The sequence below is a fragment of the Barbus barbus genome (assembly GCF_936440315.1).
Source record: "Barbus barbus genome assembly, chromosome: 16".
Classification (NCBI taxonomy): domain Eukaryota; kingdom Metazoa; phylum Chordata; class Actinopteri; order Cypriniformes; family Cyprinidae; genus Barbus; species Barbus barbus.
In genome coordinates, this window is record NC_136744.1 from 25,615,100 (window position 1) to 25,627,339 (window position 12,240).

Genomic DNA, 12,240 nt, shown 5'->3' on the forward strand with positions numbered 1-12,240 from the left:
CTACTGCGCAGACTCGGGCTCCAAACGAATCTCTGAATCTCTACTGCGCAGACTCGGGCTCCAAATGACGTCATTTACTCACGATGGCAGCGGCCATACTGAGATGTATACGCTTCACTTTTCTATAATGGAAGGAAGCGGAGACGCGTCGTCCATCTTTTTTTACAGTCTATGGTATTGACGAGGTCAAATTTCACGCGTCCCATTTGAAGATTTTTGGCACCGACGGCCTTCCATACGTTCGTGCGCGACGCGTCGATCTGGTTCCACCAATCCAAGTTGGCGTTCTCGCGTTCCGTTTTATAACTTCTACTCACTCCACTAAAGGTTTTAACAAAACAACGCACACTTTAACTCTGCTTTTAAATTAGTTAAAAGCAAGAATAAATTGTATTCAAGCGACTCAAACTGTGAAACGTTTCATTAAAGTTTTACTCTGAATCTGAATGTCATGCTTGGGTGAATCAACGTCTCACACAATCAGTTTAAAACTGTTTATTTAACATCAAACCTGTACAGTGTATTTTCTGAGAGAGAAAATACGATAATTTAACAGAAAATACAAGCTCATCAAAACATGATTTTGTCCATGTAACATTTGGTTCTATTACAGAAATAGATCTAGCATTTCCACTAGTACATCTTTCTGAATGACAAGAGGCAAAACACTCCAAATTAGATTTTAAACCACATAAAACATTACCTGTCAGATTCTATGACTAGGATTCGAAATATATAGCTATATATATATATATATATTATAGGAGAATGCCATTTTAAATACATTTAATGTCAGTGATCAGTCAAGGTCATATGTGAAGTTTAATAGGCAACACATAGAAAGAAAAAAAACAAGAGAAGATGGCCATTTGGTTTTCATACTCCTTTAACATTCATATTTAGCTCAAAATTTCATACTCCTTTAACATTCATATTGGCTAAAATAGACAAGATTCAGTTCAAACTCATGTGTTTTTTTCAATTCAAGTTTTTGTCTCTAGTGTATCTACAATAATATGACCAGTGTTTAAGCACAGAAACATATTTAGAAGAGTTTGGTTAAACCAGAACATATCCCATAAAGTCTAAGCAGATAAAAAGAGAAAATTGATATGTATTGCTTAACAACCACCCAAATATAAATATATATATATATATAATACTGGTCTGAGAGCAGATCACTGAAACCGGTCAAGCATACAGAACATGATCAAGCACACATACACAGGATAACATAATCACACATTTAATCCCATCAGCCTTGACCACACATTTAAAGCGAAGCCACACTAATCTCTATCGCTGCGAATGGACGGTCATGAACAATGGAAATGCTCATGCCTCCTTGCGTTTAATGATCAGAGGACCAACGTTGTCTCCCGTTTCCTGATTGTGTTTAGCATGTGCGCCATCACAGTATGGAAACTGCAAGAGACCAGAGAAAACAATTACATTAGAAATGCATCACAGCATGTTTCATGTCACTGATGCTAAAAACCAAGTTTTGGCAAGTTTATTCAGCAGGGACGCATTAAACTGATCAAAATGCTGTTCTTTTGAGATTTCTATTAATCAAAGAATCCTGAAACAAAATCACAGTTTCCACAAGCACAGGTGTTTTCAACATTGATAATAAGAAGAAATAGAAATGTCTGTTGAAGAGCAAATCAGCATATTAGAATGATTTCTGAAGGATCGTGTGAGACTGAAGACTGGAGGAATGGCTGCTGAAAATTCAGTTTTGCATCACAGATATAAATTACATTTTTAAATATTTTACAATAATATACAGCTATTTTGAACTAAAATAATATATCACAATATAACTGTTACTGTATTTTTACAATACTACTGTATTTTTCGTCAAAAATAAATGCATAAGAAATGTCTTTCAAAAAAATATTACTGATCCTAAAACTCTTTTTGCTTTGGATGAAATAAATATTTATTTCATTTATTTGCTGCTTTTAAGATCACAGATCAAAATAGCCACTAGTGATGTTCCCATGCCCTCAGAACAATAATAGTCACATGGAATTTAAAACTCAGGTGATTGGCTAAAAATTTCAGGAACTGAAAATGCACGAGCAAAGACAACAACTGCTTCCGAAATTACATATTTTCTGAGCAGGTTCTTCTTATGAATAAGCAATTACTTAGTGGCCATCAAAAAGAATGAATGAGTGTAGTATAAATGTAATCTAGACATATTACATTCATCATAGTAGGTCATCCAGCGACGTCTGCCCTTTTTGTTTTTTTGGAATACTACAAATTTGGACATACTATAGTTCACATACAGTTTTTTGCCTACTATATAGTAGGGAAGTATGTGATTGCAGCCAACAGCCAAAAAGTCACCTGTTGCAGGGCCAGGTCAATGGCGGTTGGATCCACCCCTGCAATACGTGACTTGCAAGTGCTGCATGAGTTAAATGGGAATGCTAACAGACAGGTTCAACATAAACACCTCCTTGTATTAATCACACCCAACTGTCCATGTATTATATGTACATAATAAACATTCCTTCTGATTTCATGAGGGTTAGTTTCAGATTCTGGCATCTGCAAGATGTCCATGAGAACATTCACATTTCTAATGCAACAGTTTCTGTATTTTGAGTGTTGATGGTTCAAAGTTAAAAGTTTCTAATGGCAGAAGTTTTTCTTTAAGCACTTTCTCACATTTTTGGATCTCCAGCACCTACAGTACACGGCTTTGTCGTCCAGGTCCTCAATGTCAAACGCATGCACCACTTTGGGGTTGTCTTTCTGCAGATCAAGGTTGACCTTTGGCTTCACGCATGTGCTTTTGCTGAAAAATGTTTTGTAGATAAGGATTCCCACTGCTGCAGCTCCAAATGTCACAGACACTGCAGTGATGATCTCAGCTGGAGAAGGACAGAAGACACTTACCACACTACGGTGGCCGAGAAGTGCAAAACAAATCACGATTCTGAAAACAAAATAACAAATTACAAACGCAAATGCAAATTTAAAAAACAAAATAACAATTCCGAAAACACAACAACAATTCCGAATTCCGAAAACACAACAACAATTCCGAAAACAAATTAACAAATCCGAAAACAAATTAACAAATCCGAAAACAAATCAACAAATCCGAAAACAAATTAACAAATCCGAAAACAAATTAACAAATCAGAAAACAAAATAACAAATCCGAAAACAAATGAACAAATCTGAAAACACAACGACAACTCCGAAAACAAATCAACAAATCAGAAAACACAATGACAAATCAGAAAACAAATTAACAAATCAGAAAACAAATCAACAAATCAGAAAACAAATCAACAAATCCGAAAACAAATTAACAAATCAGAAAACAAAATAACAAATCCGAAAACAAATGAACAAATCTGAAAACACAACGACAACTCCGAAAACAAAATAACAAATCCGAAAACAAATCAACAAATCAGAAAACACAATGACAAATCAGAAAACAAATTAACAAATCAGAAAACACAACGACAAATCAGACAAACTGGAAGAGGTAGGTATAGTTTGAGACAGCGCCATTGGTTTGGGAATAGATTACTCATTGCTGATTGGACGAGACATCTGTCAATCAAGGTGTACAGGAAGAACGAGAAGAAGAACAGCAGAGTCAACCATTAACAGCTCAGCTCCACTGGCGCAGATAGTAGAGCGCGTGTCATTGAGTTTTTGGACGCGATCGACCCGGGTTCGAGTCCGCCTTTTGCCTAACTTTTGTTTTTCTTCCTTTTCAAATCTTGTATCGCATCGGAAAGGTATTTATTTTCAATAAAAATTAAGGAAATAATCCAAAAGTTGAAAATAAAGTATCAGGTAGGGTTAGGGTAGGTGTAGGGAGAGCTTTATTGTACAAATAAGGTGGCATCCATTTGAATTAAAATGATAATTTACGCTCAATACGTTATTATTGCATACTGTTTTTTTTTTTTATTACAATACTGAGGTGCAGATAATTGCCACTATTTGCAACAAGTAGTATACATAGCACAATATCCTGCTATTTTAACAGTGTAAATACGTATTTGCACTTAGTTAAATAGCCTCTATCGCTGTTTACAGTGCAAATAGCTGCTGCATTAAAATATACATGCATGTACATTTACAACACTGTACTCTGTATTATATTACCTTTGAATCAGAATACAAAAAAAAAACTTGTTAGCGCTAATGCGAGGGTGTTTCTAATACAGTGTTTATGGGAGTGACGGTAAATTTGACATAGTTCTGTCAAATAGCGATAGCAGCTAACCTCAGTATTGTAATAAAAAAAAAAAACAGTATGCAATAATAACGTACACCTTGATTGACAGATATCTCGTCCAATCAGCGATGAGTAATCTATTTCCAAACCAATGGCGCTGTCTCAAACTATACCTACCTCTTCCGGTTTGTCTGATTTGTCCTTGTGTTTTCTGATTTGTTAATTTGTTTTCTGATTTGTTAATTTGCTTTCTGATTTGTCATTGTGTTTTGTTATTGTTATAATGTTTTCGGAATTGTTGTTTTGTTTTTTATATTTGCATTTGCGTTTGTAATTTGTTATTTTGTTTTCAGAATCGTGATTTGTTTTGCACTTCTCGGCCACCGTACTACACAGAGCCTTTTACTCCAGTAACATCACATTGACAAATATAAAACATTGAGTAATCATAGGAACTAAATCCATGTTAATTATAAATAACCCATTTTTAGATATGCATGTATAAATGAGAAAAATATACTTAAAAGGATATCATAAAATATTAATATTATTAATTAGGCTAAATAAAAATAAAGATACTAAATACTGGACGTTTCTCTATGTCTACACGGTGACAGATCTACTGTTTGAACCATTAAACGTTGAAACTGCATTAAATAATCATAGGAACTAAATCCATGTCAGTTACTGAAACTATGTTTAATTTTTAAAAACCTGAACAGAGATCGTCTATTAGATTCTCAACGATGCAGCGAGCAAAAGAGCACAAATGAAGACCCAGAGACGCTCACTTACATATAATAACCTGTTGATGTGTGTTTGTGAACCATATCTTCCATACTTCAGTTTATTTCAGTAGTTTCTAATAAATTACTGCTAAAATTCCGACCATAAACACATAACAGCGTGAGCAAAACAGTACACTTTCCTTACAAAACACCTTTAAATAACATCTTTAATGGAAGTCTTTACCTTTATGGAAAGAGTTGGACGCGCTCATGGTTAATTATTATTGTTTTGTATTATTATGATTATTTCTTGCTCATAATTTAAAGATCTTCAGTCGTCCTCAAGGCCAAATGGAGAGTTCAAGCTGATTAACTGTGCGCTGTATTTACGCAGAACGCGAGTTATTAAGCAACTGATGGACTTTTACTTTGACTTTACGGTTGCACACGTGGTCGGTGAAGGTTGAACTGAGTGTGATTATTTTTTTAAAGGTCAATATTAACCAAAATAAAATTATTGATTTCTTATTGATTTATTTAAACGATCTAAAGTTTTTCAAATGAATTCATATTATTTTATTTTGCCGTTATTTTCATATAGTGAAAGTGGATTGTTTTAAATACAGAGTTCCAAATACTTATAAAACTATATTTATGGTTAAACTCTTCTGTGTTGAAAGGCATCACATTAAGCAAATGACCATTTTTGTGTGCGACTTTTATAAACCATTCATAAAAAACGATACTTTTATTTTGAAGTAGTGTACAGGAAGTGTTGCGCAACTTCCGAGATTCTGTCAACAAACACACACGTGTGTGCCCAGCATGGATCTAAATAAGTGGTGCAATCTAAAGTCTGAACCGAGTTTAAAACATTTGACCGAGGCAGGGTTCGGTGTCCCGAAAGAAAAGCAGCGCGTGCCCGTGCAGGAGCTGGTGAAGGCGCACATTGAGTCATTTGATCAGGCAGTTACTGATGGATTATGTCGGGTTGTGGAGGTGAGGTGCAGACAGACACAAACACACGTGCTTATACACATGCAGATTCTCTACAGATACTTGACATGTGCATGTATCAAGTCAAATTTCTGTTTTCAGGCCATTCCTCCTATGGAGTTCATGTACAAGGGAGACAGGATCAGTCTGTCGTTTGTGGAGGCCATCAATATTATTGAAATGTTGTTATATGCATGTGTCAATTTTATTTAATTGCTTTATTTTCTTAAATATGTGGGTAGATAGTATTTATAGAGTTGTAAATTTTTAGTTTTAGTTACTTTTTCTTATTTGTAAGTCGCTTTGGACAAAAGCGTCTGCTAAATGACAAAAGTAAAAGTAAGTAAAATAATATAATAAAACTGATCTTTTTTATTTTAATATCACATTGACAAATCTATTGTTCAAACCATTAGATGTTGAAACTCTACTAAGTAATTAGGGTTTAAAAACATAATTATATAAAAAAAAGTCATTTGTGACTGTTCTATCACTTCTCGGTATCCAGTCTGGTTCCTAAAGCAAAACCAGTTAACAAGCATCAGTATTTTAAAAAAACAAGAATAATTTTTGTGTGTTTTCACAGGCAGACGTGAGTTGGTCTGTTAATGGCGTTCCCAAAGGAATTATCAAACAGTCTCTGGGTAATGTGCCGATCATGGTCGAATCAAAACTCTGCAACCTTCATGGTCTCTCACCCAAAGAGCTCATCGAGCATCACGAAGAAGCTGAGGTAAAATCACATCACAGAACTTCATGTAACATGCCACTGTCATCTGGTTTTCTCTTGGGCTAAATAACACTTAATCTTGCTTTACCGGTAGGAAATGGGCGGCTATTTCATCATTAATGGCATAGAGAAGGTGATTCGCCTTTTGATCATGCCGAGGAGGAACTATCCCATTGCTGTGTTAAGACCAAAGTTTAAGAGCGGAGGACAGCGCTACACTCAGTACGGTAAGTGCTGCGTCTCTTCCAGATTGAATAAATCAATATGATTTATTAAATATGCATATTGACTTGGGTGTTAACTGTGTGCAGCTATTTCAATGCGCTGTGTAAGAGGCGAACACACAGCCATTAATATGAATCCCTAATATGAATGAAACCCTGACAGTCTGATGTTCCAGGAGGTTCTGACACCAGGCCAGCTCTACCTCATGTTGCTAAAAGTAAGATCAACGTTATTATTTGTTCACCTGTCTGTGTCTAGCACAGCCGTGTCGATACTCCTTTTCATTTACACCTCCATTCAAAAATTTGGGGCCGGTAAGATATAAATAAATTAATAAAAAATCTCTTATGCTCAGCAGGCCGGCATTTATTTGATCAAAAATACAGTACAATTTTGAAATATTATTACAACTTGGATAAGCTGAACTTCATCCGTTACCGGTCTCATTTCCGCTGTGTGCACAGAGGAGCCACCTTCGCTAAGATGAGGACCACGTCTGTGAGGAAGCTGCTGCCGGAGTCCTGGGGTTTCCTGTGCCCTGTTCACACTCCTGACGGAGAACCGTGCGGCCTTATGAACCACCTGACAGCCCAGTGCGAGATTGTGGCCCCAATGCATCCCACAACAACCCTGCCTGCCCTGCTCTGCTCTCTGGGTAAATAACATTGTTAAACAAGGCCATCAGTAAACAATTCAGCAATGTATAATAATGCCTATAATTAAGGCTGCATGATTAATCCAAATGAATCCATAACCACAATATGAATAGTGCGATTATCAAATCTCACAAACTTATATATATTAATGTTTAAAAATGAATAAATGAAGACAGCTATTTATATTGGTATTGTAACCCTGCAGTTGTACTATAAAATATTTTTTCACTCTGAAATAATTATTTCAAATTTTAAAATAAAATGTTTCTTAATTTTATAAAGAACACAGAAAGCTAAGAACTTTAAGAGAATAGCATTTTAAACCACAACCACAGTTTTTAATCACAGAAAAGGGCAAAAACGCAATTAGATATTTTTTCCCCCGAAATCATGCAGTCCAATTTATTAATTGTATATTTACTATTAAAACCGTATTTTTTCTATCACCAGGTGTAACTGCGGTAGACGGGAGCCCCGGTCAGCCGTTTTCAGACTGTTATCCAGTCATTTTAGATGGGGCCATGATTGGCTAGGTGGAAAAAGAAGTTGCACCGTCTGTCATCGAATCTCTTCGCAGATTTAAGGTGGGTAATTGTTTGGGTTTTTCTGTAGTTTAATTATTGCTGACAGTATGCAGTTAAAGCACATCTTGTTTGTTTCATTTGAAATCCATTGTGGTGGTGTATAGAGCCAAAAATGTTAGAATTGTGTCGATGTCCCAATATTTATGGACCTGACTGTATACTTAAATGCATTAACATTTACAAATAATATACTATTGTAGTACAATTCTTTGTTTTAGTTGCTCATATTAATTACAAAAAGAGTGCATTAACAATGTGCCTTGAGATTGATTTAGTAATGTTCTAATTGTTTGTTCTTAAAAATACTGTAATATGTAAATATATATATATATATATTGTAATCTTGTTGACAAGATTAACACTATTGATTTGGCAAAGTACTGATCACATTTAGCTAAGGATTTTTTTCTTATTATTATTACAATTTATTGTATTTTTGAATGAAAAATTGCATAATTAAGTATTCTAATTGTAAATTCACTATCACCAGGCAACAAGTCAATGTACAACGCTTCAGTGTACTTATAACGGGATGTTTTGATATTTTTATGTTTAGTGCAGCTATATTTCTTTATATTTGATTGATTTCTGAAGCTCTGTATCTCCTCAGGTGTCAGGAGAGCTGTGTGGTGGACAACATCAAGGTGTGCAGCAATGACACCGGCACTGGCCGCTTCAAGCGCATTTGCATCACAGTCCGCATTCCCAGAAACCCCACCATCGGAGACAAGTTCGCCAGCAGACACGGTCAGAAGGGAATCCTGAGCCGCCTGTGGCCCACGGAGGACATGCCTTTCACTGAGAGCGGCATGTGCCCGGACATCCTGTTCAACCTCCAGAATGACCATCGGGATGATCATCGAGAGCATGGCTGGAAAATCCGCAGCCCTCCACGGCCTGTGTCATGACGCCACACCGTTCAAGTTCTCCGAGGAGAGCTCTGCGCTCGAGCATTTCGGCGAAATGCTGAAAGCCGCAGGATACAACTACTACGGCACGGAGCGCCTCTACTCTGGCATAAGCGGCTTGGAGCTCGAGGCAGACATCTTCATCGGGGTGGTTTACTACCAGCGCTTGCGTCACATGGTCTCCGACAAGTTCCAGGTCAGAACTACGGGAGCGAGAGATAAAGTGACCAATCAGCCGCTGGGAGGGAGGTACATTCAGGGAGGAATCCGCTTTGGAGAGATGGAGCGGGACGCTCTGCTGGCTCACGGGACGTCGTTCCTGCTCCACGACCGGATGTTTAATTGCTCAGACCGTTCTGTGGCGCAGGTTTGCATGGACTGCGGTAGCCTGCTGTCGCCGCTTCTAGAAAAGCCGCCTCCTCATTGGTCAAATACACGCCATCGGAAAACTATCTGCTTGCTGTGCAACAAGAGCGACTCTATCGAGACTGTGTCCGTTCCTTATGTGTTTAGATACTTCGTAGCAGAGCTTGCGGCAATGAACATTAAAATCAAATTAGATGTCAAATAAAATGATTTGACTATCTTTCTTTGCATAGAAGGAAAATAAAGTGCCTGAGCATACAATTTTATTCACTTCTCATTTGTATCGTGAAAAATAGAAAATGGTGGCACTGCTCACTAGTCACTAGTCCATCAATAGCAGGATTAATGTGGACTGTTTAAACTTGTCAAGAACATGTATAGGAATTGGAGTCATAAAACAGTTCTTATTTACTTATAATTACTAAATATACTATTTAGTGAAAGGTGAATTTCCATTTCATGCCGACTTTTTTTTTCTATACACACAAACATCAATAAACATGGTAGTTATCTGCTCATTGAGCATCACATCAAACTGGTGAGTGACAAGTGAAATCTGAATAAAGAAACTCATTTATCAATCAAGAGGTTTGGGATTTTGTACAAAAAAAGGATGAATAAATGACATCTTAAGGTATCAGAGAAATTCAATAAAGCTTTTGAAAGCTTATAGATGCTTTTTATTTTTTGGTTGGCAATCATGTAATACCCAAAGACATACGTCACCCATGATTAATTTATTCCATAATTTAAATTATTTTTGTAGTATTGGCAAATATTTAATATTTTACAATTCCATAAATTTTGGCACTTTTAACATCTTAATAATGCCAATTATAATCTGAACATAAAAGACATACAATACAGTTTAATGTTGCTAGAACAGAGCTGGATAACATGTCAAATCTCCTGTTCAATGAACTAAACTGTATTGAAAATGCATAATCACTGTTACTTGATGTATTGTGGTTTTGTCTACTGATCACTCAAATTACACAGATTCATTTTGGGGTTAATATTATTGCCATAAAATTAGTAGGACATGAACCGCTCCAAGTCGAACATTCAGATGTCATTTAGTATCATTTGGCTGGTCACAATTGTGGCCACTGTAAGAGTTTTTTTTTAATCTGCAATTCTAATCTAACTCATCACATTTAAAAAAAGAAATCTATGTAAACATCAACTCAGTTCAAGTAGAACATCATTCAGATTCAGTACACTAGGAACAGTGTAGTCTGGAGTCACAGAGCCCTGCGGGAGAGATTTACAGTCACTGTTTATCCACACAGTGGCCCGCACTCCAGCATTAATGCCTCCCTGGATGTCTGTGCTGAGAGAATCTCCCACCATGATGCAGTCCTGCGGCCGGACTCCTGCAGACTCGAAGCAGTGAGTGAAGATGGAGCACGCTGGTTTCTGCTCAGGATGATCTCCCCCGACTACCACCAAACTAAAGAGACCCTCACATCTCACCACTTCGATCTTCTCCCACTGCGTCTGAGTATCGCCGTTGGTGATCAGAAGCAGTTTGTAGTTCTTCTGCAGTTCCTCCAGGAGGGATCGAACCTCAGGAGAAAGAGTCAGTGCCTGTAATCGTGTGTTCTTCCATATGTAGTAGCAGCTGTTGGCCAGAGCCGGATCAGGATCGGTGCCCTGCGTCTCCTGTAGGGCTTCATACCAGTGATGGATCCTCACATCATCTATTGTTTTTCCTTCTGATGGGTCAAACGATTCATGGCGAAGCTTTTGTAAAAAGCGATCACAGATGTCTTTGATGTGGATTTCCTGCACATGCGTCGACTTCAGCAGCTCACACACCTAAAGAACACAACATAAATCATGAGATCTACATATTTAATTAAAAAAAAATAATACAGTTTGGATTCATATTTAGTTATTTAAAAAAAAAAAAAAAAAAATTTAAGTGCTGACTAAGGGTCCAAATATTTTTGGAGAACAATATCATATCATTACCACAGTATGTGTCAAAAAACAACTTTGATATAAGTGTCAAAGAATACCATTACATTGGCATTATATGTGTGCAAAAAACATAGTAATACCATAGTACTTTGATATACACTTCAAAGTATGTAAAAAAAATACCATGGCATGCGTACAAAAAAAAAAAACATGGTAATATCAGGGTATTTTGATACATTATCTGCGTCCAATAATGCCATGGTATGTGTCCAAAAGCCATGGTAATACACAATGGCACTTCCATATATGCTTCAAAGTATGTCAAATAATACCATACGTGCCCCCAAAACTATGGTAATACCATGGTAATGTCAACAGTTCGTTGAAATGTTCGTTTAAGCATTTTTCTTATTCATTCATTTACCTTCTGAATGGCAATTCGTCCTGCGCCGGCTGTATCGACCAGCGTGTTATCCAAGTCAAATATAATCGATGAAACTCCTCGGCTTTCCATCATATTCCACATCCACGTATGATATTACCCACACATCCGAACACGCGGAACTTCTGCTACTGACGTCAGGCAGGTGTGGTGACGCCACGTCACATTGCATTCTGGGAGATGTAGTTCCTGAGGAAAAATACGCGGATTTATAACAGGTCTGTAAATTACATGTACTTTTTACATGCTGATATGGTTAGATCAGCCTTAGACCTTCTGTTTCTTATTTTTGTCCAGTAACTGTAAAATTATCATATAAACTATTTCACTGAAAAAATAGGTCTATCTATTTAACATCCAACTAAGTTGGTAATTTAATGTGATTAAGATTTATTAGCCCGATTTATTTCAATCAATTAAAATAGCAAATGTATTTGTAAAATGTAATTTTAAA

General features: G+C 36.7%; 2 protein-coding genes and 1 pseudogene across 3 annotated transcripts; 1 reads left to right on the forward strand and 2 right to left on the reverse strand.

Annotated features, from left to right (window-relative positions):
• Positions 1–567: 567 nt before the first annotated feature.
• Positions 568–5,336, reverse strand: LOC306882197 (CDGSH iron-sulfur domain-containing protein 1-like). The gene is made up of 3 exons (XM_079436676.1): positions 5,198–5,336; positions 2,686–2,891; positions 568–1,425 (listed from the first exon to the last, which is right to left on the reverse strand). Exons 1-3 carry the CDS (start codon positions 5,223–5,225, stop codon positions 1,336–1,338), a joined length of 324 nt encoding a protein of 107 aa, XP_079292802.1. The 5' UTR covers positions 5,226–5,336; the 3' UTR covers positions 568–1,335.
• A 442-nt stretch (positions 5,337–5,778) lies between these two features.
• LOC306882577 (DNA-directed RNA polymerase I subunit RPA2-like) lies at positions 5,779–10,571 on the forward strand (annotated as a pseudogene). The gene is made up of 10 exons (XR_013785913.1): positions 5,779–5,952; positions 6,052–6,141; positions 6,536–6,682; positions 6,774–6,906; positions 6,991–7,121; positions 7,163–7,218; positions 7,369–7,559; positions 8,011–8,148; positions 8,635–8,647; positions 8,755–10,571. The product of XR_013785913.1 is annotated as a DNA-directed RNA polymerase I subunit RPA2-like (transcript).
• LOC306882432 (N-acylneuraminate-9-phosphatase-like) lies at positions 9,666–11,925 on the reverse strand. Its single transcript, XM_079437044.1, has 2 exons — positions 11,769–11,925; positions 9,666–11,239 (listed from the first exon to the last, which is right to left on the reverse strand). Exons 1-2 carry the CDS (start codon positions 11,868–11,870, stop codon positions 10,601–10,603), a joined length of 741 nt encoding a protein of 246 aa, XP_079293170.1. The 5' UTR covers positions 11,871–11,925; the 3' UTR covers positions 9,666–10,600.
• Positions 11,926–12,240: the final 315 nt, after the last annotated feature.